At 37.6% G+C, this 25,338-nt stretch overlaps 1 protein-coding gene across 3 annotated transcripts in view; it reads left to right on the top strand.

Annotated features, from left to right (window-relative positions):
- Window positions 1–228: 228 nt before the first annotated feature.
- LOC149818957 (U-box domain-containing protein 33-like) overlaps window positions 229–25,338 on the top strand; it is a 73,422-nt gene continuing 48,312 nt past the window's right edge. Inside the window, exons 1-4 of one of the 3 annotated variants that reach the window (XM_089985910.1) lie at window positions 259–391; window positions 684–746; window positions 941–1,186; window positions 3,780–3,839. Coding sequence is in view for 2 of the 3 variants with exons in the window: in XM_089985908.1 (XP_089842034.1) it covers window positions 353–391; window positions 684–746; window positions 3,780–3,839 (162 nt within the window). In the remaining variant the exon portion in view is untranslated. Of the gene's footprint in view, window positions 392–448; window positions 603–683; window positions 747–940; window positions 1,187–3,779; window positions 3,840–25,338 lie in introns of those variants that run through there. The other 2 variants (XM_089985908.1, XM_089985909.1) reach the window with 2 other exon arrangements.

Below are 25,338 nucleotides of genomic sequence, written 5' to 3'. Positions count from 1 at the left end.
GGGTATAGTGTATTTGTCTGGACACTGAATCCAGTCAAACGGCCATGCAAACCCTGTCAAGTCCAAAATCTATATCCAAATCCATATTTGAATTCAATCTAATACAAACACTCAGAACCATGTCTCATTGAATCTGGATCCATGATACTCAAACCCAATAACAGATCCATGTCTAAGTCATTAAGTGCAACTTCTTAGATTTAGTGTATACTTTGTTAATGGTTTGCCATACAACAGAGAGAGAGAGAGAGAGAGAGAGAGAGAGAGAGGCGCCCTCCGAAACTCTTCCACATAGGGATCTCGGAGACTCTCCTCGAAGGAATTGCTCGAAAGAGAAGAAGCTTGGAAAACCATGGAGGTAGAAATGGAGGACCGCGCCTCTGATACAATCGTACGCTTCTTCCACCAACTCTGTGGTTTCTTCCAGCCTTACACCTCTCCGGCGTCTTCCTCGCCGGAGCATGGTTAGGTTCTTCTCCGACCGAGCGCTCATGGGGTGCCTGGTTGGAAGACCAGCCGGATTTGTACGGAACAACTGTTTTACGCAGTCGCCTGCACCGGTGGCTGGAAATCGGTCCGGCAATTGGATGACCTACTGAGATGTGATGCGAAATTCTCTTAAGATTTTAATTTTTCCCCTCAAATTTTCGAGAATTAATGGAAATCTTGATTTCTGAAACTAGGCCGGGTTGTCATCTGGGATGCGAGGCGATCGGTGGCACTCAAGGAAAAGAGGGCACCCTGAGGTATGTTTCATCTCTCTCTCTCTCTCGTGTCTTACTCAGATCTTATCAGTTTTTGTCATATGTAGTTTGGTCTTGAATTTTGGTGTTTCGCCTCACACCATCATCCAATTTGCTAGTCAAACTGGTACTTTAGTAAATTCCTTCTGCAAATTGTTGAAACAATGCCTTGGTTGAGAGCCGAACCCTTTTTACAGATTTCCGCATTTGGCTGGAGAGCAAGGATGCACAGGAATCGAGTCGGTTCTCAATCTAGGATCCCGACAATGTTCTCTGCATGCATGCGGCCTTCGATGACATTTACACGGATCCCCCATTTCTGCTACCCACTATATATTGCTAGTCTTCACGAGGAATCTTTGTGAATGGCTCTCTCTAATGGCGAAATCGATGTTCCTCAACCTAACATATCGAATTAACCATTTGATGTAGTTTTTCACCAGGTTCATTGCATCTCTCTACGAGTATGGAATTGGATTTAGGATGATGACATTTCTATTGAATAAACTATCCAATCTGTTATCTAATTGTTGATTCAGTGCAACAGTTATCCTCCAAATGTTGTAAACATTTCTGTAGGAGCATCCTCACGACAGGGTGGTATTCAAGATTTCAACTATCTGCTTGAACCTTGTAGATTACGTTTCATTTGGACTCTCTTCCCATTTAATAATGGCGTAGCCAATAATGGAATAGTAAACTTTATTTGACTATCAGATTAGCTGTAGAGGGCATGGCTTGTACAATCCTTCTTCTTTAAGGGTTCAATAGGAGCTATTAGAACTGCATAGTAGTGAAATATTTCCTGTTTCAGTTGATTTGCAGTGTTCCTACTGTAAGTCACTTGCATTTTTTAGGATATCAAGTAGCATCATATAAAGGAATACATTTGTTGATGTGGTAGTTTTGTTGCCTCTTAATTTGCCAAACTGGTTTGTGGTTAGGTCCTTCCATGACTTACCAATGGAAACGGGGGGGGGGGGGGGGGGAGGGGGAGGTGAGGCGCTTCCACTTGGCACCCACTTACAAAAACTTTCATAGAATGCTTAATGGTTAAGGAAATCCATCTTAGCAGATTATGCAGCCTATTTGAATAGGACAGGGGAACAATTATCGGGTCATTGGAAGATTGAGATCTTGAATCACACACAGACTCATGTCTCACTCTTCAAAAGATCCATGTGTACTGATTCCCTGTACCTATATCCCGGTATCAAATATGCAACCATGAAAGGGCTAATGTATCAGAGTTACCGGAAGCTTCTTAGGTAGGTGGGAAGCTCGCTTCCCGGAAACTCGCTTCGGAAGCGCGATACTCCTCGCTTCCAAAACTTTATGGGAATCTCGATTCCCCCACGCTTCTTCTATGCTTCCCACATGCATGGTCTATGCTTCCCACATGCTTTTCTCACGTTTCTTTTCATGTTTTCATGTTTTTCATGTATTTTCTCTCACACTTCCACTCACTTCCCATGTATTTTCTCTAAATTGGTAACCATCATTGTTAGATTTTAACAAAAATTTAACTTTTTTACTGAAAAATCATGAAATATAAGAATGATCAATTTTATTTTAGTTTTTATTTGTTTATTGTTTGATTCCTATTCAGTTACCATATTGCTTATTTCACTTTCAAATTGATATTTCACTGCCCGCTTCCTATAAATTTTAAAATGTCTCCCTTCCACTTCCCGTATTTTTTTCCGCTTCCACTTCCTAGTTTGGCAACCTTGGTTTAGATTGTACACAATTCTTAGATGTCATTATTCAATTTCATGCTACTGGCCCTCTTATTGTTTTATTAAAGTTTTCTGTTGGAATTGTTAAAAAGGTGCAGCATTGGTGAGTAGGCAACACATCCAACATCTAATTCTTTAAGCCAAGCACATCATCTAGGTCTTTGTGTGCTTTTACAAATGGTACCTTTCTTCATGAAAAGTGTATTTTCACATTTTTTTCCTTTGGAGGACTCATACTGAAGTTTTCTTTAGATTCCAAAATTTTTCAACGCCTGCCCCAAACTGGATTTTTGTTAAGGGCCATTATGTCTGGCTTTCCTGCATCACAACAAGCTTTCCCATTACATTTGGGGCAAGAATCAGGCTATGCTGGTGCTGCCATGATAGCAGATGGCAGGCCAGTTAACTATGGCACTTTTGAGTTCTGCAGAAATGGGGTTTAAGTGTTTCAAAAAGGCCCCATTCTCTCTCGCTATAATGTTTACTGGATTGTGAACTAGGTATTTCCGATGTTTTTTTTTTCTTTTTTCACGAAACTGACCCTGCAGATGCATTTGGCATGGTCCGTTTGCTAGTAATTGACTGTCTGATTGTGTATTTTCAATGAAAAATGCAATTTTTGGTTGCTCAAAAATTTACGAGAATTCTGAACCATCAATTTTCATCCCTAAAAGATCCTCCTTATGCATAGTAATCGGCCGATCCGAGAGACAATCCCCATGAAACCGAATATGTAAATCGCATAACCCACAAAAATCTTGGTTCATACTCCGGTAAACATATTTCTAATAAACATATTCTAGTCTCTCTCTCTCTCTCTCTCTATCTATCTATCTATCTATCTATCTATATATATATATATATATATATATATATATATAACCTTGAAATGACTAGAACTCTCTCAAAAGCGATTGCACATGTGAAAATGTAAAGTCACTTTTTAAGGTAAAAAAAGTCGCTTTCACTTTTCAAAATAAAGCTATAATAGTACCCTTTGTTTTTGAAGAATGTGATTCACTTTTTCTTTTCTGTTTGAAGTTCTACCCCTAAAGTGACATGTTCTTAAAAATTCTATTTTTAGGGTGTTTTTGTTATTTCAAGCAGTTGAATGATGCTAACGTTCATATAAAGGGTTTAAAGTTAGATTAACTAACATATGTACATGCACACACACACATACATGTATGTGCATATGCACATATGGTTTGGACTTTCATATGGTGCAAATAAATATATTGATTTTAAAAAAGATGATGCTTAATGATGTTTTAAGACTTGATGTTGAATTGTACAGGAAACTTTGACGGAAATAGAAGACTTGTGTGGTGGTGAGCTGCAAAGATTGACGATACAGGTTTGTAAACTTGAAATGAATCAAAATGGGTTGAAGTGTCAGCAAGCTAAGCATCATCTTATAGAGGCACAGTAGCCAAGCAACTTAATATTCAAAATACTAACTACTTTTTCCTGTTATTCCCTTATGGAAACAGTTAATTGAATTTTCAAATGCACGCCTATATTCGTGATCACCAAACGGTAAAGGGATATACTAAATTTTCTATGCACTTTAATATTTTTTAGTGAGTGTGCCTTTTACTTTTTGCTGTTCATGTCTCAAGAATCAAGTGAAAGTTTTCTAATAAGCAATTTTCTCTCTTTATCCAAAATTTTAAGTCGATCTTGTGTTAAGTTTGTGATTAGGAAGCTTCTAAACTTGTGACAGAAGCCAAAATTGGGATATTGAAACTATAGTTTAAAACTCATTGGGTTGACTCATGGTCTCAACGGAGTTAACCTGGATCAGCCACATTGTCAACCCAGTGAATGATCAAGAATCCGTGCTACTTGGCTGAGACACAAGTCTTCTCATCTGATTTTTTGGTGGTTTTTTAGCACTCTTGGAGCGAGTTATCTTCTAAGATATATAGCATCATTGTCCTATTCTAGATGTGACAACAGCTGAAACCATCATGCTTCCTCTCCTTCATAAGGACTTTAAAAATGCTACAGAGTTTCTTTATTAAAATTGATGAATCTCAAATTTTGTGGTTGGTACAACAAAACCTTCAGTGATCAGCAACAGCGATCTGGGTGTTGGTTCTTGGGCATGTATCATCATTATCCTATCTAGCTGTGAAAGCTGTTAAAACTTAAAATGATAATGCTTCCTGTCTTTACTTATTTTATGGAAATGATTGCATCTGGAACTTGTGTGAGAGATTTCTTGGAGATCTGTCCCTGCACAACATAGACAAGAAGAAGAAAAGCACAAGAGAGAGCGGTGAAGAATAGCAGGACGTCTCACCCTAACTGGGTAACATCTTTAGATATATATTGCTCTGTTACAATTACAATAATTACAATAATGCCATAATGCATATCGGGTCTGGTTATGGATCCAAAACCCATGAATATAATACTATTCTAACACCCCCCCTCAAACTGAGCGTAGTCGACGACCATGGACAGTTTGGATTTCAGATTCCAATGATGACGAATTGTAAGGGCCTTGGTGAAAAGATCTGCCACCTAGTTCTCTCCTCGAATAAAGACTGACTGAATTTCTTTGTCTTCAACCTTTTCCCGAACAAAATGTTGATCAATCTCTACCTGTTTCATCTTACCATACTGAACTAGATCAGTAGAGATAGCAACCATGCTCCTATTATCACAATAAAGCAAAGAGCTGGATATATGCTGATGCAAGCTGAATAATACTTGTTTAACCTATGCAACTTTCGCAGTAACAACTGCCATAGCTTGATATTCCGCCTCTGTACTTGATTGGGCAACAATTTTCTGATTTTGACTAGCCCAAGAGACCAGGTGTGTTCCCAAATAAACACCATAACCAGTCACCGAACGCCTTGTAAGATGATCATGGGCCCAATCTGCATCAGAATAGGCTACAACCTTGATGTAGACATGAGGACTCACCGAAGAAGGTCAGAGATATATGAGACCATTTGAAAGACTGCCTTTAATATATCTAATAATCCTCTTTATTGCTTCTATATGATACATATGAGGTTTACACATAAATTGAGAAACTTGATTTATCGAAAAAGATAGATCTGGATGCGTGAAGGTAAGGTACTATAAGGCACTAACAATGCTTCAATGTTTTTCAGGTTCAGGAAAATCAACATCATCCGAAAAACTATGACCCAACTGAGTTAGAATAGCCACGGGAGTGAGTACAAGTTTGCATGTCAGCATTCCACTGCGATGTAGTATGTCTCTAGCATACTTTTGCTGCGAAAGAATGAGATGATCTGATTATTGATCCACCTGCACACCCAAGAAGAATCGAAGAGGGCCCAGATCCTTCATGTGAAATTGACTATGAAGAATGGATTTCAACTAACTAATCTTGGCATGACTGCTGCCTGTGATGACTATATCATCCACATAAACCAAGATTATTGTGATTGCAGATTTGTCATAATGCACATATAGGGAGGAATCACAATGACTGCGCTCAAAACCAAGAGAACGAACAACATTGTTGAATGTATCAAACCCTGCCTGTGAAGCTTGTTTTAGACCATATATAGACTTTTTAGTCTGAGAACAATGTTGTGCGCATCTCCTTCGGGATAGCTAGGGGGATGCTCCATATATACTTTTTCACACAAATCACCATATCGGAATGCATTTTTAACATCTAACTAGAATAAATCCCATCCATTAGACGACGAGAGACAAAACAATATGAATCATTCCCATACGAACAACTAGACTAAAGGTTTCATCAAAATCGAGTCCATGTTCCTGAGTATAACCTTTAGCTACTAACCTGACTTTAAAGCTTTCGATGCTACCATCAGATTTGCGTTTAATTTTGTACACCCAACAACAACCTACCACGTTTTTATTTGCTGGTCGAGGAACTATTTCCCATGTATTGCACTCATGAAGGGCTATAATTTCTTCATTCATAGCATCAGTCCATCGTGAATGATGACTAGCTTCAACAAAAGACCGGGGCTCTTGAAAATCATAAAGTGATGCAACATATACCTGAAAGTCTAGAGAGGACTCATAACTCACCTATTTATCAGGAGGATACCAAACCCTGCTGGACATGCAAGTAGGGTGAGGTTGTTGTTGAGCGGAACCAACTTCCGCTGCATTATTGGATGGTTGAAATGGGAAACTGCTAGTAAACTGATTGGAGGTGCTATTGTCAACCAATGAGGGAGGATCTACAATTTGATCAGCAGTGGAAGTAGTGGGCTGAAGCTGAACTGGTTTGACAGTTGATTTGCTATATTTTTCAGGCTGCTGTCCACCTTGTTTGCTGTAAACCTATTTAAAAAATTGAAAACGACGCTGCTATTCATGTGCTGGCGGAGTATTATCAGCAACAACTTTGTCAGTAAAAGTATGTTGAGTTTGTTGCATGGATGCTTGCCAAAATGAATACAACAAACTATTGATGATTTCAGATGAGGCAGCCCCACACATCTTCATTGAAAACATGAGGAGAGATAAAAACAAAGCATCTATATCCCATGTATTCTTCATCATACCCAATAAATTAACACATGGTGGCTCTGGAAGATAATTTGTTTCGCATCGTGCCATCAATATGGACAAGGTACCAACATCCATACGCGCGTAACCAAGAATAATTAGGGTGTGATTGTACAACAAAAAATAGGATGACTCACATCCAAGGTTGGATAGAGGCATTCTGTTTATCAAATAAACTGCTGTGTAATAGGCCTCCAACCATAGGTAAGACTTGAGATTAGCATCATACATCATGGTCAAGGCGGTCTCCATAATATGGCGGTGTTTCTGTTCAGCCACACCATTTTGTTGGGAGGTCTTTGGACAACTCAACTCACATTGAATGCCGTTATCAAGTAAAAATTGTGTAAACTGAGTGGACATGAACTCACCACCACCATCACTCTTCAAGGTTAAGATTTTTGAGTTTCAACATATAATTTGAATCTACGAAAGACATATAGAACTTGGTACTTGGATTTTAGGAAATATATCCAAGTAAAATGAGTAAAATCATCTACGAAAATCACATAATACTTGGATTTGGATAAGGACATAATCGAGAAAGGTCCTAAAACATCAGAGTGAATCAACTCAAAAGGAAAAGAAGCTTCTTTATTAGATCTTGAGAATGAAAGTTCATGACTTTTACAAATACGATAACAACAACTACGCCTTCATCTCAAAACAATTGGGGTCGGCGATATGAACCAAAAAAGAAAATCATTGTGGGTCTTTCACATGAATCTTTCTCCTCCAATCATTTCTATCCAATGCCATGTCCTCAGTGAGGTTCAAAGCATTCATATCCTTTCCTATCATCTTCATCCAAGTCTTCTTAGGCCTACCCCGACCTCTTTTAACTAATATATTTTCCCATTTCTCCATCCTTCTAACTGGAGCAGCATTAGGCCTTCGCCGAATATGTCTAAACCACCGTAAACGATTTTCTCTCATCTTATTTTCAATGGATGCAATGCTTGCCTTCTTACGTATCTCCTCGTTCCGAATCTTATCTTTTATTGTATTTCCACACATCTATCTAAGCATACACATCTCAACTACACTCATTTTTTGAATATGATGTCTCTTGGCAGCCCAACATTCCGTACCATATACTAAAGCGGGCCTAATTGTCATCCTATAAAACTTTCCCTTCAACCTCAATGACATTCTACGATCGCACAACACTCCAGTTGCACTTTTCCATTTCATCCACCTAACCTTTATCTTATGATTTACATCTCCATCAATTTCTAAATACTTTTGAATGATAGATCCCAAATATTTGAAACAATCATCCACCGGTATTTCTTGCTCACCAAGCTTCACTACACTCCCATCACTACTTCGTTGCTTACTAAACCGACATTCCATATATTCTGTCTTACTCTTACTTAACTTAAAACTTCTTGCTTTCAATGTTTGTCTCCATAATTCTAACTTGGCATCAACCCCAGCTTTAGACTCATCAATCAAAACAATATCATCAGCAAACAACATACACCATGACACATTTTCTTGAATTGATCTCGTAAGCTCATCCATCACTATAGCAAATAAGAAAGGGCTTAATGCAGATCCTTGATGTAACTCAACCGTTATAGGAAAATTGGTTGTCACCCCTCCACAAGTGCGGACATTGGTTACTACTCCTTCGTACATATCTTTAATTATACTAATGTACTTGAGAGAAACACCTTTCTTCATCATCGTCCACCAGCGAACATCCCTAGGTACTCTATCGTATGCCTTCTCCAAATCAATAAAAACCATATGCAAATCTTTGTTCATCTCTCTATATCCCTCAATAAGTTGTCTAAGAAGATGTATAGCTTCCATAGTTGATGTTCCAGGCATAAAAACAAATTGATTCTCCGATATCATGACAACCTTCCTCAACCTATACTCAATCACCCTCTCCCAAAGCTTCATAGTATGACTCATGAGTTTTATACCACGATAGTTTGTGCAATCTTGTATATCACCCTTATTCTTATATAGAGGCACTTAAGTACTCTTCCTCCACTCATTAGGCATCTTATTTGTCCGTCAAATCTTGTTAAAAAGATTTGTCAACCATTCTAAATCTTTCTCACCCAAGCATTTTCAAGCCTCGATAGGTATACCATTTGGGCCAATTGCCTTTCTTGATTTCATTTTCTTCAAAGCCTCTGCAATTTCTTTTTTTTGAATCTTGCGCATGAAGTCATGATTCATCTCATGAAAAGGAATGGAGAAGTCTCCAAGATCCTGAGCATGACTTTCATTAATAGCTTATCAAAATAATCTTTCCATTTCTCCTTAATCTCCTCATCTTTGACTAAAACCCTTTGCGTTTCATCTTTGATATATCTAACCATACTCAGATCCCTTGATTTCCTAGCTCTCATCTTTGCAAGCCTATAAATATCCTTCTCGGCTTCTTTGGTATCCAACTTGTCATAAACCTTCTTATATACCTTATCCCTCGCGTTTTGAACTACTTTTTTAGCTTCCTTCTTTGCTATCATATACTTCTCCAAATTCTCATTATCACGACTCTTAGATTTCTATAACACTCTCTTTTAACCTTAATAGCTAATTTGACATCCTCGTTCCACCATGATGTATCCTTACCTAGCGGTGCACCACCTTTAGACTCACCCAATACCTCCTTAGCCACCTTTCTCATGCCACCCGCTATCTTATTCCACATTGATTTTGAATCCTCCTCGAGACACCGATCAACTTCCTTAACTACCTGCTCTACAAATATTCCTTGTTTAGCTCCTTTCAGTGCTCACCACTTAATTCTAGGATCTATCATGTGTCTATCCCTTTTGCGATATTTTCTAATTCTAAGATCTAAAATTAAGATTCTATATTGTGTAGCTACACTTTGTCCCGGTATAACCTTACAATCGATGCAACAACCCATATCTCTCTTTCTAAGTAGGAAAAAATCTATCTGACTCGTATTAACCCCACTTTTAAATGTTACTAGGTGAGACTCCCTCTTCTTAAACCAAGTGTTTACTAAGATCATATTATAGGACAAACCAAAATCTAAAATCCTTTCTCCACTTTCGTTTATTTCTCCTATACCATAGCCTCCATGGATACTCTCAAATCCATCCCTACCAATGCCTACATGTCCATTAAGGTCACCGCTGATGAAAAGCTTTTATCTATAAGATATCCCTTGTACTACTCTATCTAAATCTTCCCAAAATTGACGCTTAATGGAATCATCTAAACCTACTTGAGGTGCATAAACACTAATAATATTAATAATATCCATACCTAATACTAATTTAATAAAATCCTATCACCCTTCCTACGGACCTCAACTACATTATCTATAAACTCACGACTAATAACAATCCCTACTCCATTCCTATTCCTATTTATTCCTGTATACCAAATCTTATATCCCCAAGGTTCTATCACTTTTGCTTTCTCACCTACCCATTTGGTCTCTTGTAGACATAAAATATCAATCTTTCTCCTACACATAACATCTGCTAACTCTACCAACTTATCGGTTAACGACCCTATGTTCCAAGTGGCTAACCTAATTTTATGGTATTGAACTATCTTCTTTACCCCCACCCGTCCAACAAAGTGAGGGAACCCTTGCCTATTTGACACCACACCCGGGCGCCGGTGTGATGCGTCGCTTCTGGGCGACGACCTAGCAACCCTTGTCCATTTATCACTGCCTCCGGGCTTATAGAGTACAATACGTCGCTCAGTAGATGACGCCCCAACGAAATTCTCATATTGGTTCATATTCAGAGTGTGACTAAGTTTTTATGCTGGCTGTGACTGGCCTACCGCAACCCTCCTCCTTTATCCGGGCTTGGGACCGACAGTGTATAACTAAACAGTTATACACAGGAAGAGTTTTACAAATACGACAACTAAAACAAGAAAATGAATTTCTTTCTCGAATATCAATCAAAGCTTTATTACATAAAATATCAAGAAAACTTGAAATGCAATGACCTAATCTATGATGCCTAACATTAACTTACAGATGAAATCCTGGACTTGACGACGACGATGCATAAAACGAATGACTGACTAACGATGAAAAAGACTGTGGAGTTTTATTCAGGAAATATAAGTTTTTGCACCTTCTTCCCTCAGCGAGTATCTGTCTCGTGCGAATGCCCTTCATAGAAACAAAAGACAGATTAAAGAAAATATAAGAATTAGTATCATGACAAAGTTGAAACAGATACAAGATTTTTTTGAATATTAGGCACAAGAAAAGTATTGGACAAAGGAATAGGCCCTTTACTAGTATGAACGATAGCGATACCTATGTGAGTAATGTGGTGGTGTTTTCCATCTCCCGTAATTACACATTACCATGATAAAGCTCAGCATGAATGAGTTTACCTAAATCTCCCGTTACCTAGTGTGCAACCCCTGAGTCCATAATCCAGCCTTGTGAGGGAGTGCCTGAAGAAGGTCCAGTTGAAGGTGGAAAGTGCATGTTGATAGCTTATGGATTCCCAACAGGATTATAGTTATGTTGAAAGTTCAACTGATCAAAACCAGCAGTAAGTGCATCTAAATCATGAGAACTTACGACTGAAGGAGGATCCGTACTGGGAGGAGCTTGAACAAAATTCGTTAGAGCACATGAACCTGATCCGGATGGTGCAAATGCTGGGGCAGCAACTGCAAGAGCCCTAAAGTGAGCGAGAATCGGTATCATGGGCGGCCGATAAGTAGGAACATATCACCAATAACAGTTGGAACACGTATGACCCTTTCTTCCACACATTTGACATTCCAAATTTATTAATAAAAGAAGCGGGTATAGTATATCACGACCAACAGATTTGCGTCCACGGCCACGTCCTCATCCTCGAGAGGTGTTGAAAGTATGTGTTGCAACCATTACATCATGACTCACTTCATTCTTTGGGAACCCAGATGATATGTTAAACATCACTTCATGTTTTAACAACATAGCGTGCAATCTATCAAAAGGTGGGCGAGAAACTATACTAGAATAAACCGTGATAAACATATTGTTGAGACTAAGAGGTTTTTAGTTAAAAGTTTTTCTAAACTAGAGGTTATTTGAATTTTAATATTTAATGAGGGACTTGGGTGTAATTTAGTTCTTTGGACTATCTCTATTTAATATAGAGATTAGCCCTAATCCAAAGGTAACGAGTTCTCTTTTCAATACAGTCGTCTCTCTCTCTCAGCCTCAGTTTCTGTATTTGTTTTCAGGTCATCAACATGGTATCAGAGCATTAGATCTCTGGAGCTTGATCGATCTACACCAACGAAAAAAAAACCAAATAAAACTGAAAGAGGTGGAAACAGGTGTGTTGTTTTTTTTTTCTCTCTGATGATAGATCTTTGACACGATGATTGTGTGTCATTAAGATCTGGATATGAAAATATTTTTTTTTGGTTGCTTGAAAAAAAAAAACAAACGAAAGTTTTTGGCTGTCGTGATTTATATGGGAGCAGCTGTCGTGATTTCTACGCTTCTGCGTGCACATGTTATCGTGGGTCGTGAATCTGGGTGCCGAGTTCTCCTTAAAATATATTTGGGTATTTGATTTCAGACGTGATTCTCTGTTGAGTCGTGAAAATTTTCTTCCAGCTGTAACATGCTGTCATTGGTCGTGAATCTGGGTGCCGAGTTCTTCTCGGATCTTATTTGGTTGTTCATTTTCAGAACATGAATATCAGCAATCGTGATTCCTGCTGTGTCGTGATTTTTTTTTCCAGTCGTAGCATGAGTGCTGTGCAAACAGAATGTTAATAGCAAGTTTCTGTTCGTGGAAGCAGCAGGCGTGAGCAGCAGGCTGTGTCGTGATTTTTTTTTTGGTCATAGCATGAGTGTTGTGAAAACAGAATGGTAATAGCAATTTTTGTTCGTGGAAGCAGCATGCGTGATTCCCTGCTGTGTGGAAACATATGTTGCTTGTGGGAATTTTTTTTTAATTAGTACTGCTGCTGGTCGTAGTACTGGCTGATGTGTGAGTGTACCACACACTATTGTCTGGGTCTCTTGTCACCTGTCAAGACTTCATTTCTGGTGTGACAACTTGTGTAGTCGTGGACTTGCCTGACGCAGGGTTATAACACACGCTGTTCACGTGAGTAAGTCTGATTTTTTTTAAGCTGAAATAGGATTCAATATTCAGTATGGGTGAATCTTCGAAATGTGATTCCAAAATTGAACATATTGGGGAATATAAGGCTTTTGCAAATCCCTTCTCCTATGGTTCCTCTGTAAGGTTGAATGAAACTAACTATGCCAGGTGGTCCAGAACTTTTATGATGTTGGTATCTGGACATCGTAGAAAACATATTTTGTTGGAAGATGAACCTAATGAAAAGGTTGGAAAATACGTTACTTGGGATGAAGATAATGACATAGTCATGTCATGGATCATGAATAGTGTCGAACCCTATATTGTAGATGGTTTACTTTACTATCATGCAGCCAAACAGATGTGGGATAATCTTCGAGATACGTACTCACAAGAGACTATTGTGAGTCGTATCCTGCAAGTCGAACAAGAGATATATAATTTGCAGCAGGGAGATCAGACCTTGGCTTATTACTATGCCTCTGTCAAAGCTGCGTTTGAAAGACTCAATGCTCACAGGCCTCTTTGTTGCTCGAAGCAAAAGGATCATCAAGAACAAACTATGGTTGCTCGGTTTCTTACAGGTCTCTCTTCAGAATTTTCTGTTGCAAAAGTCCAAATGTTGACTGGATCAGATGTACCTACTCTTGCTGATGCATACAATCGTCTGAGTAGACTTGCGATCTCTCTTCCACAATCTCAGCCTGTAACTCAGTCATCTGCTCTTGTTGTCTCGTCTGGTTATGGGCGTGAAAATATTCAGAATATCAGAGGACGAGGTATGGGAGGCAGAAGAAAACTTCAATGTACATTCTGTGGAAAATCTGGACATTTAGAAGATCGTTGCTGGGATAAGCATGGTCGGCCAACCTCTTCTTCATCAAAGTCATATGCTCCTAAGGCAAATGTTACTACTCTCGAGGCAACAAATGTACATGATAATATCTCTGCAAGTGACAATAGTATCACCCTCAGTCGTGCTGACTATGATGAGCTGATAGCTCTTCGCCCCTTGAGTTCAACCCCTCCTGTCGCTGGTGTTGCCTACTCAACAGGAAATCATCTTCATCCGACTGACAGTAAGTGAATTATTGACTCTGGTGCATTCAAACACTTGTGTGGAAATTCACTTGTTTTTTCAGATCTAAAGGATATTACTGTTCATCGAAGAGTCTCATTAGCTGATGGGAGTTCCTCCCCTGTTGTTGGTCAGGGAAATATTTCTATATCCTCCTTACAGTTGAAAATGTTCTTCATGCTCCAAACTTTCCTCAAAGTCTACTCTCTGTTAGTTGCCTTACAAAAGAACAAAACTGTAGAGTAATATTTGATCTGATGGGTTGTCATTTTCAAGATTTGCTGACGGAGAAGAAGATTGGTGGAGGCTATGAAGAAAATGGAGTCTACTACCTACATCATCCAGTGGGTAATGTTCATGCTGCAGTGGAACCTATGTCACACGGACTCGGCTAAGGAGGTGTCGCACCCGAGTCGACACGCCCCGACACGGGTGCGGCTTCGGACTCGGTCAACGCCGAGTCGGACTCGGTCAACGAGTCCAGGCCGAGTCCATCCACATTTTGGACTCGGTCAACTTTGATCGAGTCCAAAAATGTCCCTAAAAAACCAATTTTTTATATTTTTTATTTAAAAAAATATATATATATATATAAAAAGAGGCACAGTGCTATGACAGTGTTGCAGTCACAGACTGTGACTGTGCACAGTCACAGTGCTGTGGATTGTGCCTGTGACAGTGCACAGTCACAGTCTGTGACTGTGCACAGTCACACAGACTGTGCTGTGGCATTTTAAAAATAAAATAAAATAAAATTATATATATATATATATATATATATATATATATATATATATATATATATATATATATATATATATATATATATATATATTTTGCCGAGTCCTCGTGTCCAAAAATTTTAAAATTGTGCCGCACCCGTGTCGCACTCGCACCCGCACCCGCACCCATGTGACATAAAGTGGAACACTCATTCAGTCCTGTTCAGTGGCATCCTCGTCTTGGTCATTCTTCATTGTCAAAGCTTCGTTCTGTCTTTCCTCAAATTCCTTCCACTACATCCTTTCAGTGTGAAGCATGTCAGCTGGGCAAGCGTCATCGAAATTCGTTTCCTTCGAGTCAGAGTTAGTCTAGTAATAAAGTTTTTAAACTTCTTCATGCAGATGTATGGGGTCCTAGTAAGATTCCTATTAGGACTTAGTGTCGATATTATCTTGTTATTGTTGATGATTTCTCTAAGTTGTCATAGGTGTTTTTAATAAAAGAACGATCTGAAGTTCCAAGTATTATCAAATCCTTAATTCTTGAAATAAAAACTCAGTTTGAATCTATTGTCAAGTTTGTTCGCACTGATAATGCTCTTGAGTTTAAATCAAAAGTTCTGTTACAATTTTACCAAGATCATGACATCCAACCCCAAACTTCCTGTGCTTATTCATCTCAACAAAATGGGGTGGCTGAGCGAAAACATCAGCACCTGCTTGATGTTGCCCGGACCATTATGATTCAATCCAATGTTCCTGCGTTATATTGGGGTGATGCGATTACCACTGCTTGTTATCTGATCAACCGCATGCCTTCATCTTCTGTGGGTGATCAAATTCCATTACATATCCTAAAACCTAATGCCCCACTCTTCTCTTTCTTGCCAAAAATATTTGGATGTGTTTGTTTTGTACACAAACTTGGACCTGACCGTGATAAATTAGCTTCTCAAGCTAAAAAATGCATATTTATAGGTTATCCCAAAAATCAAAAGGATATCGATGTTATGATCCTATTTCTCGCCGAGAGTATGTCAGTGCGGATGTATCTTACTTGGAATCCACTCCATATTACTCTAGTACCGGTTCTTCGCTGCAGGTTGATCCAGCTGAGTCTTTTTCATTACCTATACCTCCTTTTCCTTTGGAGTCTGTGCCCTCATTACCGAACCAAACTTCATCCTCTTCAAGATTTAATGATCCTCCATTGGTATATGTGCATAGAGCTCCACCTCCGCTAGTGCCTTCATCTTCTTCTTTCCCTGAGGTAAGTTCTACTGACAATAGTGATCTTCATGATGATGATAACAGGCCTATTGCTCTACACAAGGGGACACGACAATGTACCTTATATCCCATATCTCATTTTGTCTCCGATGCCAGAATTGGAAATCAGATGAAAACGTTTATTTCAGCCTTATCTGCTGAAACTATTCCTTTGAACTATCAACAGGCAGAGCTTGATAACCGCTGGAAGCTGGCTATGCAAGAAGAAATGGATGCTTTAGTATCTCAGCATACATGAGATCTAGTTGATTCCCCCGCAGATGCTGACATTGTTGGATGTAAATGGGTATATACAATAAAGTACAAATCCGATGGTTCTATTGAAAGGTACAAGGCCAGATTAGTAGCAAAATGGTATACTCAGACATATGGTATTGATTTCTTTGAAACCTTTTCTCCTGTTGCACGGATGTGTATCATTCGTCTTGTTCTCTCAGTAGCTGTTCAGCATGGTTGGAGCTTGTGCCAATTAGATGTGAAAAACTTTATTACTAGACTGACTCTGACTTGAAGGGAACGAACTTCGATGATGCTTTCCCAACTGACATGCTTCACACTGAAATGATGTGGTGGAAGGAATTTGAGGAAAGACCGAACGAAGCTTTGACAATGAAGGATGACCAAGACGACGATGCCACTGAACCAGACTGAATGAGTGTTCCACTACAGCATGAACATTACTCATTGGATGATGTAGGTAGTAAACTCCATTTTCTTCATAGCCTCCACCAATCTTCTTCCCCGTCAGCAAATCCTGAAAATGACAACCCATCAGATCAAATATTACTCTACAGTTTTGTTCTCTTATAAGGAAACTAACAGAGAGTAAACTTTGAGGAAAGTTTGGAGCATGAAGAACATTTTTCAACTGTAATGAGGAGGATATAGAAATATTTCCCTGACCAACAACCGGGGAGGAACTCCCATCGGCTAATGAGACTCCTCGATGAGCATTAATATCCTTTATATCTGAAAAAACACTTGAATTCCCACATAAATGTCTGGATGCACCAGAGTCAATAATCCACTTACTGTCAGTCGGATGAAGATGATTTTCGGTTGAATAGGCAACACCAGCTACAGGAGGGGTGGAACTCAAAGGACGAAGAGCTATCAGTTCATCATATTCAGCACGACTGAGAGTGATACTACTGTCACTTGCGGAGATATTTTCCTGTACCTTTGCTGCCTCGTGACTAGTAACATTTGCTTTAGGAGCATATGACTTTGATGAAGAGTAGGTTGGTCGGCCATGCTTATCCCAGCAACGATCTTCTAAATGTCCAAATTTTCCACAGAATGTACATTGAAGCTTTCCTCTGCCTCCAATACCTCGTCCACGACCTCGTCCTCTGATATTCTGAAGATTTCCACGCCCATAACCAGATGAGACAACTAGAGCAGATGACTGAGTCACAGGCTGAGATTGTGGAAGAGAAACCGCAAGTCTACTCAGACGATTGTATGCATCAGCAAGAGTAGGAACATCTGATCCAGTCAACATTTGGACTTTTGCAATAGAGAATTCTGAAGATAAGCCTGTAAGAAACCGAGCAACCATAGTTTGTTCTTGATGATCCTTCTGCTTCGAACAACAGAGAGGCCTGTGAGCATTGAGCCTTTCAAACGCAGCTTTTACTGATGCATAGTACTGGGCCAAGGTCTGATCCCCTTGCTTTAAATTATATATCTCCTGTTCGACTTGCAGGATACGACTCACATTAGTCTCTTGTGAATACGTATCACGAAGATTGTCCCACATCTGTTTGGCTGTATTATAGTAAATTAAACCATCTGCAATATGGGTTTCGACACTATTCATGATCCATGACGTAACAATGTCATTATCTTCATCCCAAGTAGCGTATTTTCCCACCTTTTCATTGGGTTCATCTTCCAACAAAATATGTTTTCTACGATGTCTAGACACCGACATCATAAACGTTCTGGACCACCTGACATAGTTAGTTTCATTCAACCTTACAGAAGAGCCGTACGAGAAGGGATTGGCAAAAGCCTTATACTCTCCAATATGCTCAATTTTGGAATCACATTTCGAAGTTTCACCCATACTGAATATTTAATTCTATTTCAGCAAAAACAAATCAAATTTATCCACTTGAATAGCAGGTTTTATAAACCCAGTAGCCACAACAGATATACAATCTTGACAGGCTTCAAGCAGCACATACGATAGCAGATGTGACGATCACGCATCAGCCAGAACCGACGACCAGCATCTATACTCAACACAGAATCCCTCGACAATAATAAAAAAGTTTCACATAAGCATGATATTTTCCAACATAGTAGATATTTTTCAACACAGCAAAGAAACAATCTTGTTGTTTCCACGACAGAACTTCTGAGAAAAAAATTTCAAGACAGCATGTCTGATACCAAAACTAATATGCGTCTTTCACAGCAAAGAAAAACATCACGACAGCAGACAAACATCACGACAGCATGAAAATATACCCAGCAGGAATCACGGTATCACGAGATGCTGAAATCACGACAGCAGTTGCTGAAACCATATTGGCTTATGCTGGAAATCACGACAGCTAAAAACAGGATGCTCAAAGAAAAATCACGACAGGGACACGATAAACAAATCACAACAGCATCACATCTCTATCCCAAATAGCGTAAACAAATCCCAGCCGCAGCACATCTCGATCACAAATAGCCACACGGAAAGACATCTGTTATCAGTTGCCACACCCAGAAATCACAGCAGATGGAACTCAAGAGAAAGGGGGTACGGCTGCCGAACACACACTCCCATGATGCTCCTTAGATCTGATAACAGATCTGGACCAGATCTCACGAAAAAAAAACAGTTAATACACACCTGGTTCCAATATAATTTTTGTTGGTGTAGATCGATTGCAGAGGAGATCACGATCTATCACGTTCCTGAGATCGTTGGCTCTGATACCATGTTCAAGAATAGCAGAGATGCACCGAACCCTAGGAGGAGAGAGAGAGAGAGAGAGAGAGAGAGAGAGAGAGAGAGAGAGAGAGAGAGAGAGAGAGAGAGAGAGGGACGGCTGCAGAAAAAAGAACTCGTTAACTCTTCTTAGGGCTTCTCTCTATTGTTAAATAGAGAGAGGCAAAAAGGAAAAATTACATCTAGGCCCAATATAAAAATAGAATTTCAAAAAACCTCTAATATAAAAGGACTTAACTTAAAAACCACCTATATTCAACACATACCAGGTCAAGATTTTTGTTGAATCCAAGCTAAACAATGATCACAAAATTTCATGAAGCACAAACTTGAATCAAAGAATCCCAAGACCAAAAAGGCAAAATGCCAAGAAAGATTTCTTGGCTCTGATACCATGTAATGAAATGTGCAAAAATACAAAACAAGTGCCTAAGGGCTTATAAGATCATAAACACAAAGTGCACATGCATAACACAAGTCCAACTAAGGGACAATATAAGAGCACAAAGTCAAGCACTAAGTGCATTCAAGACAACAAAGAATTTAAAAGAGAAACGCAAGAACATAAAAAATAGATATTATTAAGCATGAATGCTTAAGAAAAGCATTGAAGAAAAAGAGGAGGGTTTACCCCTATTTATACACAAGAGGTAGTCTCAAATAGAGTTGTTAGACTGTTCCAATACCTAGGGACGGACCAAGAAACTTTTATTGGGGGGGGGGAACATAAACCAATTTTTTTTCTTAGTGAGGCCCCAAAATTTTTTTTAGGAGAGGGGCCATTTTTTTTACCTATGTTGGGAACAACCAAATAAAGGCTCCAATATAAGTTTTAAGTTCTTGGAGCCCCCCCCCCCCAAAGTCCTAATGTAGGTTTATCTCTGCTAACAACTCTATTGACTAGTCCAAAAGGAGCCCAACAACTCTATTTGGTTTTTGACCAAATAGTCCTAATAAATAGAAAAGGACAAAAAGAACAAAATAAAGTAAAAGTACTAATATACCTCTAATAGGCACAACCTATTACAAGGACTAAAATGGCCAAAATACCGCTCATAGGTATTTACCTATTACATTATTATAAATACACACACACACATATATATATATATACACACACACAAACAACTTAACATTAATAGCATGAGCAATATTAGGACGAGTAATGGAAAGGTAAGATAAAACGCCAATCATTTGGCGATATGAAGTTGGATCTTTCAGAGGCTCTCCATCGTGTCCCCATTTTTGCATTGATGACCTCTGCGTGTTCACTCTCTTTTCATCCATAAGGCCTGACCGTTCAACTATCTCTGCTGCATACTCAGTCTGAGACAGAAAACACCCTCAGGATGAGTAAGCAACTTCTATCCCAAGAAAATATCAAAGAAAACCAAGATCTGTCATATCATAATTTGTTTTGACAACATTCTTGATATGACTAACTCCTTGTTTGTCACCTCTTGTGATAATCATATCGTCCACATAGATGAGTAAGATAACTATACATGCATCAGAGGACTTAACAAACAAGGCAATATCAGTATAACAAGGTCTAAATCCTAGTTGAACCATCACATCACTAAAACGATCATACCAAGCCTTAGGAGCTTGTTTTAGACTATACAAAGCCTTTCATATTCGAAGAACTTTTTCATGTACCAAACCTAACCCGAGTAGCTATATAGACTTCTTTATTAAAGATTAAATTTAAAAAGATATTTTTAACATCCATTTGAAAGATACACCATTTTTTAATAGATGCTATAGTGATGGGAGTTAAAACTGGGATCATCCTAGCTATTAGGGTAAAGGTTTTCTCATAATCTATTATATATTCTTGATTATACCCTTTAGCAAGTAGCTTAACTTTGTATCTTTCTAGTGATCCATCACTTTTGGTTTTAACTTTATAGACCCATCTGCATCCTATGATTTTATTTCCCATAGGTAATGATTGAATCTCCCCAGTTTTATTTTTTTTCTAAAGCTTCTAATTCATTATTCATGGTGATTTTTGGCCTCATTATAGGAAGAGTGATCGACGTAAGAATGTATGGCCATAAGACAAGCTCTATAGTGGAGTTCAAAAAACTCATAGGATACAAACCTACTAGGTGCTTGAGATATCCTTGTAGATCTTATAAGACTAGATTGATCTATGTCTTGATTTTTGGTATACCTTTCTAATGCACATGGTGGTTGACCTTTTGTACGACAGGAATATGTTTAAAGTTCATTGTAAGGTTCAACAATAGGTATGTCACCTACATGATCATCATGAATGTTACCATTGACACTCTCATGCATACTATGTAGTCAAAAGCCTCGACTAGGCACCGACTAGTCCGCTTAGTCGGTCAGACGTAAGTAAAACGCCTAGGCTTTGCAATTCCTAGGTGGATACCTTAAAAGGTACAAATTTTTCTGACTGGGCACCTTACCAATTTTTCCAACTAGTCGGTGACTAAGGTGCCTAGTCGGCGACTAAGCTGCCTCCGCCTAGGCACGAGGACAGTTTAGCCATTTATTATTCTTATATATATATTGTTATTTTTTGTATATATATAATTACATATACTTGTGTGTGTTTGTGCGATTTATTTTGAGAAATCATGAAAACATACTTAGTTATTATTATTTATAAATATATATGTGTGTGTGCTACTTTGCTTTTGGAATTTTTTTTGTGAAACATTGAAAGCATACACAATTAATTTGAATTGATTATGTTTTCTATATATGTGTTTTTTTCTAATGATTTTTTATATAAAATCCTGAAAGTATGTTTAGTATTATGAATTATGTAATATGTTTTTTTATATGTATGTGTTATTGTGCTTCTGTGAAAGGTTAAAAGCATATTTTTTTTATCATATTGAATATGTTATGAATAATTAATATATATATATATATATATTTGTGTGTGTACAATTATATATATGTATATTCTGGTTATGTATATTAATATATTTTGTGAAAGCATGTGTAATTTTGTACTTGTGTAATGAAAACTTTTTATTAGTAAAAGAATTAAATATATTGTTATGTATATTTTATATACTTTTTGATATTTTAATTGGGGTACCGACTAATCCCGCCTAGTCCTCGACTAGTCTTGTTATAGGCCTACTGACTAGGCATCGCCTAGTGCTTTTGACTGCATAGCATGTATATCATGAATATCACTACTTTCGTTCACATCAATATCATTACTTTAATCAATATTATCATTATTATGCTCATTCATTAGATCAAACAAAAATGAGGACTCACATGGTTTCTTAGACTCAATTTTTTCAAAACCATTTTCTTTTTCAAGAAAAGTTTCATTTCTCAAAACATAAAGCTTGCCTTTCTCAATATCATAACACCGAAAAAATAGTTATGATATTGGGTGTTTCTCTTGTTGGTTTTTTTTGTGGTCCTTATTATTATGTTATTTTCTTAGTCTTATGGCTCTTTAATGAACATTATCTTACATGTTTTGCATGAGATTTAAATATTATGTTTATATTGCACATTTAGTTTTTAATGAAATATTAGGTTGAGAATGATGAGAAACTTTTTTGTGTCTTCTCTTTGTGGGTATTATGAGTGTTTCTCTAATGGTTCACTTTAGTATTTGTCAATTATTGATGGACTTGTTTGTCCACTTAGATCTTTGGTGGACATGTATGTTTTTTATTAAAGACTCTTGATTCATTGCATACTTGTTATTTATAAAGTATAATTTTGTATATCATACCCTTAGTGCCTTAAATCTATCACTTGCATTTATGCTTAAATTTGTTTCTATGCATGTCCTTTGTATAAGATATACGACTTTAAGTTATTTAGATTATTGCATATACATGAGTTCTTTTAATCTCTTTGTGAGTATCTATGATTAGTTATACTTGTTTATGCACTTGGTTTTCTACATGGTTCTTTGAGAATCTCTATATATGTTTTTGGTCTTTTTTAATGTTATATGCAATTGATTGTCTTATAGTAGACTTGTAATCTAGATTGAGCTATCTATTTATATAGCTTGCTTATATTAACGGTTCTTATGATTGCATTGCATATGATTGTATCAATTGGCATTTTGTTGTGTATATGATTGCACTATATTCAGTCTAAGTTTTCCATCTATGGTTATTGGATTTGATTTGAAACTTTGTTTTTTCAAATCAGTTATTATATTTGAACTCACTTATTTGAAAAATGATTTCTGTGAGTATTTATTGCTTTCTTATGACATTTGTTGTGTCCATCACAAAATTTTATATGATGCATCATTTCTCTTGTCCTTGTTATTGTTGAACCAGAGTTTGTTTGTTGGGGTGAGTTGTATGCACCTCAGTTATGTCAGTTTAGATTGCCACTTATAGTTTGGCTCTAACTGGCGGTTGTTTGATCTCTGGTTTTATGAGTGCGTTGTATCAATCATATGTTTATTTGACCATTATTATGTTGGATTCTCATAATTATGTTTATCTGTGATGACTATCTATTTTTGAAACTATGGTGTTTCAAAAGATTATACAAATTAATATCCTTAGTTTGTTTTCATTACAAACTCTCTTATCTTTTATGATTCCTCCTATTATGCCTCTTATTTAAGTGTTATTTTATGTAGACAAGACATGTTTATTTACACTTTTGTGTATTTATTTAGCCCATTAGTGGCATTATAATTATATTTTTGATCTAGTAGCTGATACACTTGATTTTTGAGTGTCATTATATGTAGACAAGAGATGTTCATTCGCACCTTTATGTGTGATTTTAGCCCATCATTGGCATTGTGATTATGTTCTTATTCTAGTCACTGATACACTTGTTTTGAGTGTCATTATATGTAGACAAGAGAAATTATTTTCAATATGGTGAGTTATGTGCACCCATTGGTTATGTTCTTGTTGTAGTCGTTGATACACTTGAATTTTGAGGTTTGGAGGTCTATTGAGGTGATTGCTTGTAGTAGTCGAACTATTGTTGAAATTTGCAAGTATCATTTCCTTTGTTATGTGAGATGTTTTAGAATCTCTCCATGAAATTTCAAAATGTTTTCTACTTGCATTTCCTTGTAGGGAAAAATGTATATTGATAAAAATTTCATGAATTTTGCATACTTGTGATGTTTGATAAAAATCTTATTCTTTATATTGTAGGCTTTCTTGCGTGTGCTCCTTTGTGGGTGTTGAGAGTGTGTTTCTTACTAAGTGTAACAATCGAGAGTTTGCCAAGTAAGAAGTGAAATCTATGTGATGAGAACGCTTTAGTGAAGAAGTCTGTCAATTGATACTCAGATGGAACATATGGTAATGTGATGGTCTTCTTCAGAAATTCTTTACGAATGTAGTGGCAACACATTTCAATGTGTTTGGTCCTTTCATAAAATGTATGATTGTTTGTAATGTATACTACGCTTTTGTTGTCACAACATAATCTCGAAGGTTCTGCAATGTGAACTCCCAAGTCTTCTAACAATTGTCTCAACTACACTAATTCAGAAGTAGTTGTCTCTATAACACGATACTTTGCTTCAGTGGAAAAAAGGGACACCTTCCTTCTACTACTTCTTGCATCTCCATGAAATTAGAGAATCACCTACAAAAACACAAGAACTAGTGGTTGAACGTCTATCATTCACATCCCCTCCCCAATCAGAATCGAAATATGCAATAACTTTTAACTAGAAAGATGATGAAAGAAATAACCTATAATTAATAGAATTTCTGATATATCTAATAATTCTCGTTACAACACTCATATGTACTGCGGTGGGTGTAATGAAGTAAGCGAAAATACAAATATTGAATGTAGAACACTTACAAGTCCAACAATAGACAAGAAACAAAGAGAGTATACAAGCACTTTAAGTGCACACACATAAATCCACAAAGGGATAATGCCAAAAGGCAAAAAGATAAATATTATTCATAATGAGAGAGAGAGAGAACTTCATACAAATGAAGTGGGACCACCCCTATATATATACAAGAAAAAGGTGAGGGAGCCATTGGGAGCTCCCCACTCTTGGAGTCATTAGGGAGCTCCCAACCGTCATATTTATGATCGTTGGGGACCCGACGACTCAAATGGTATTTCAACTATGGTAAGTAAACCTCTATGACGAAGAGCCGATTTGGTCCCTTTAAATTTGGGTCTAAGCCCATTAACAAATTGAT

The sequence above is a fragment of the Nuphar pumila genome, chromosome 13 (assembly GCF_984573655.1).
Source record: "Nuphar pumila chromosome 13, dmNupPumi1.hap1.1, whole genome shotgun sequence".
Classification (NCBI taxonomy): Eukaryota; Viridiplantae; Streptophyta; class Magnoliopsida; order Nymphaeales; family Nymphaeaceae; genus Nuphar; species Nuphar pumila.
Note: the sequence above shows the minus strand (reverse complement) of the source record. Positions and strands in the feature narration are given on the sequence as shown.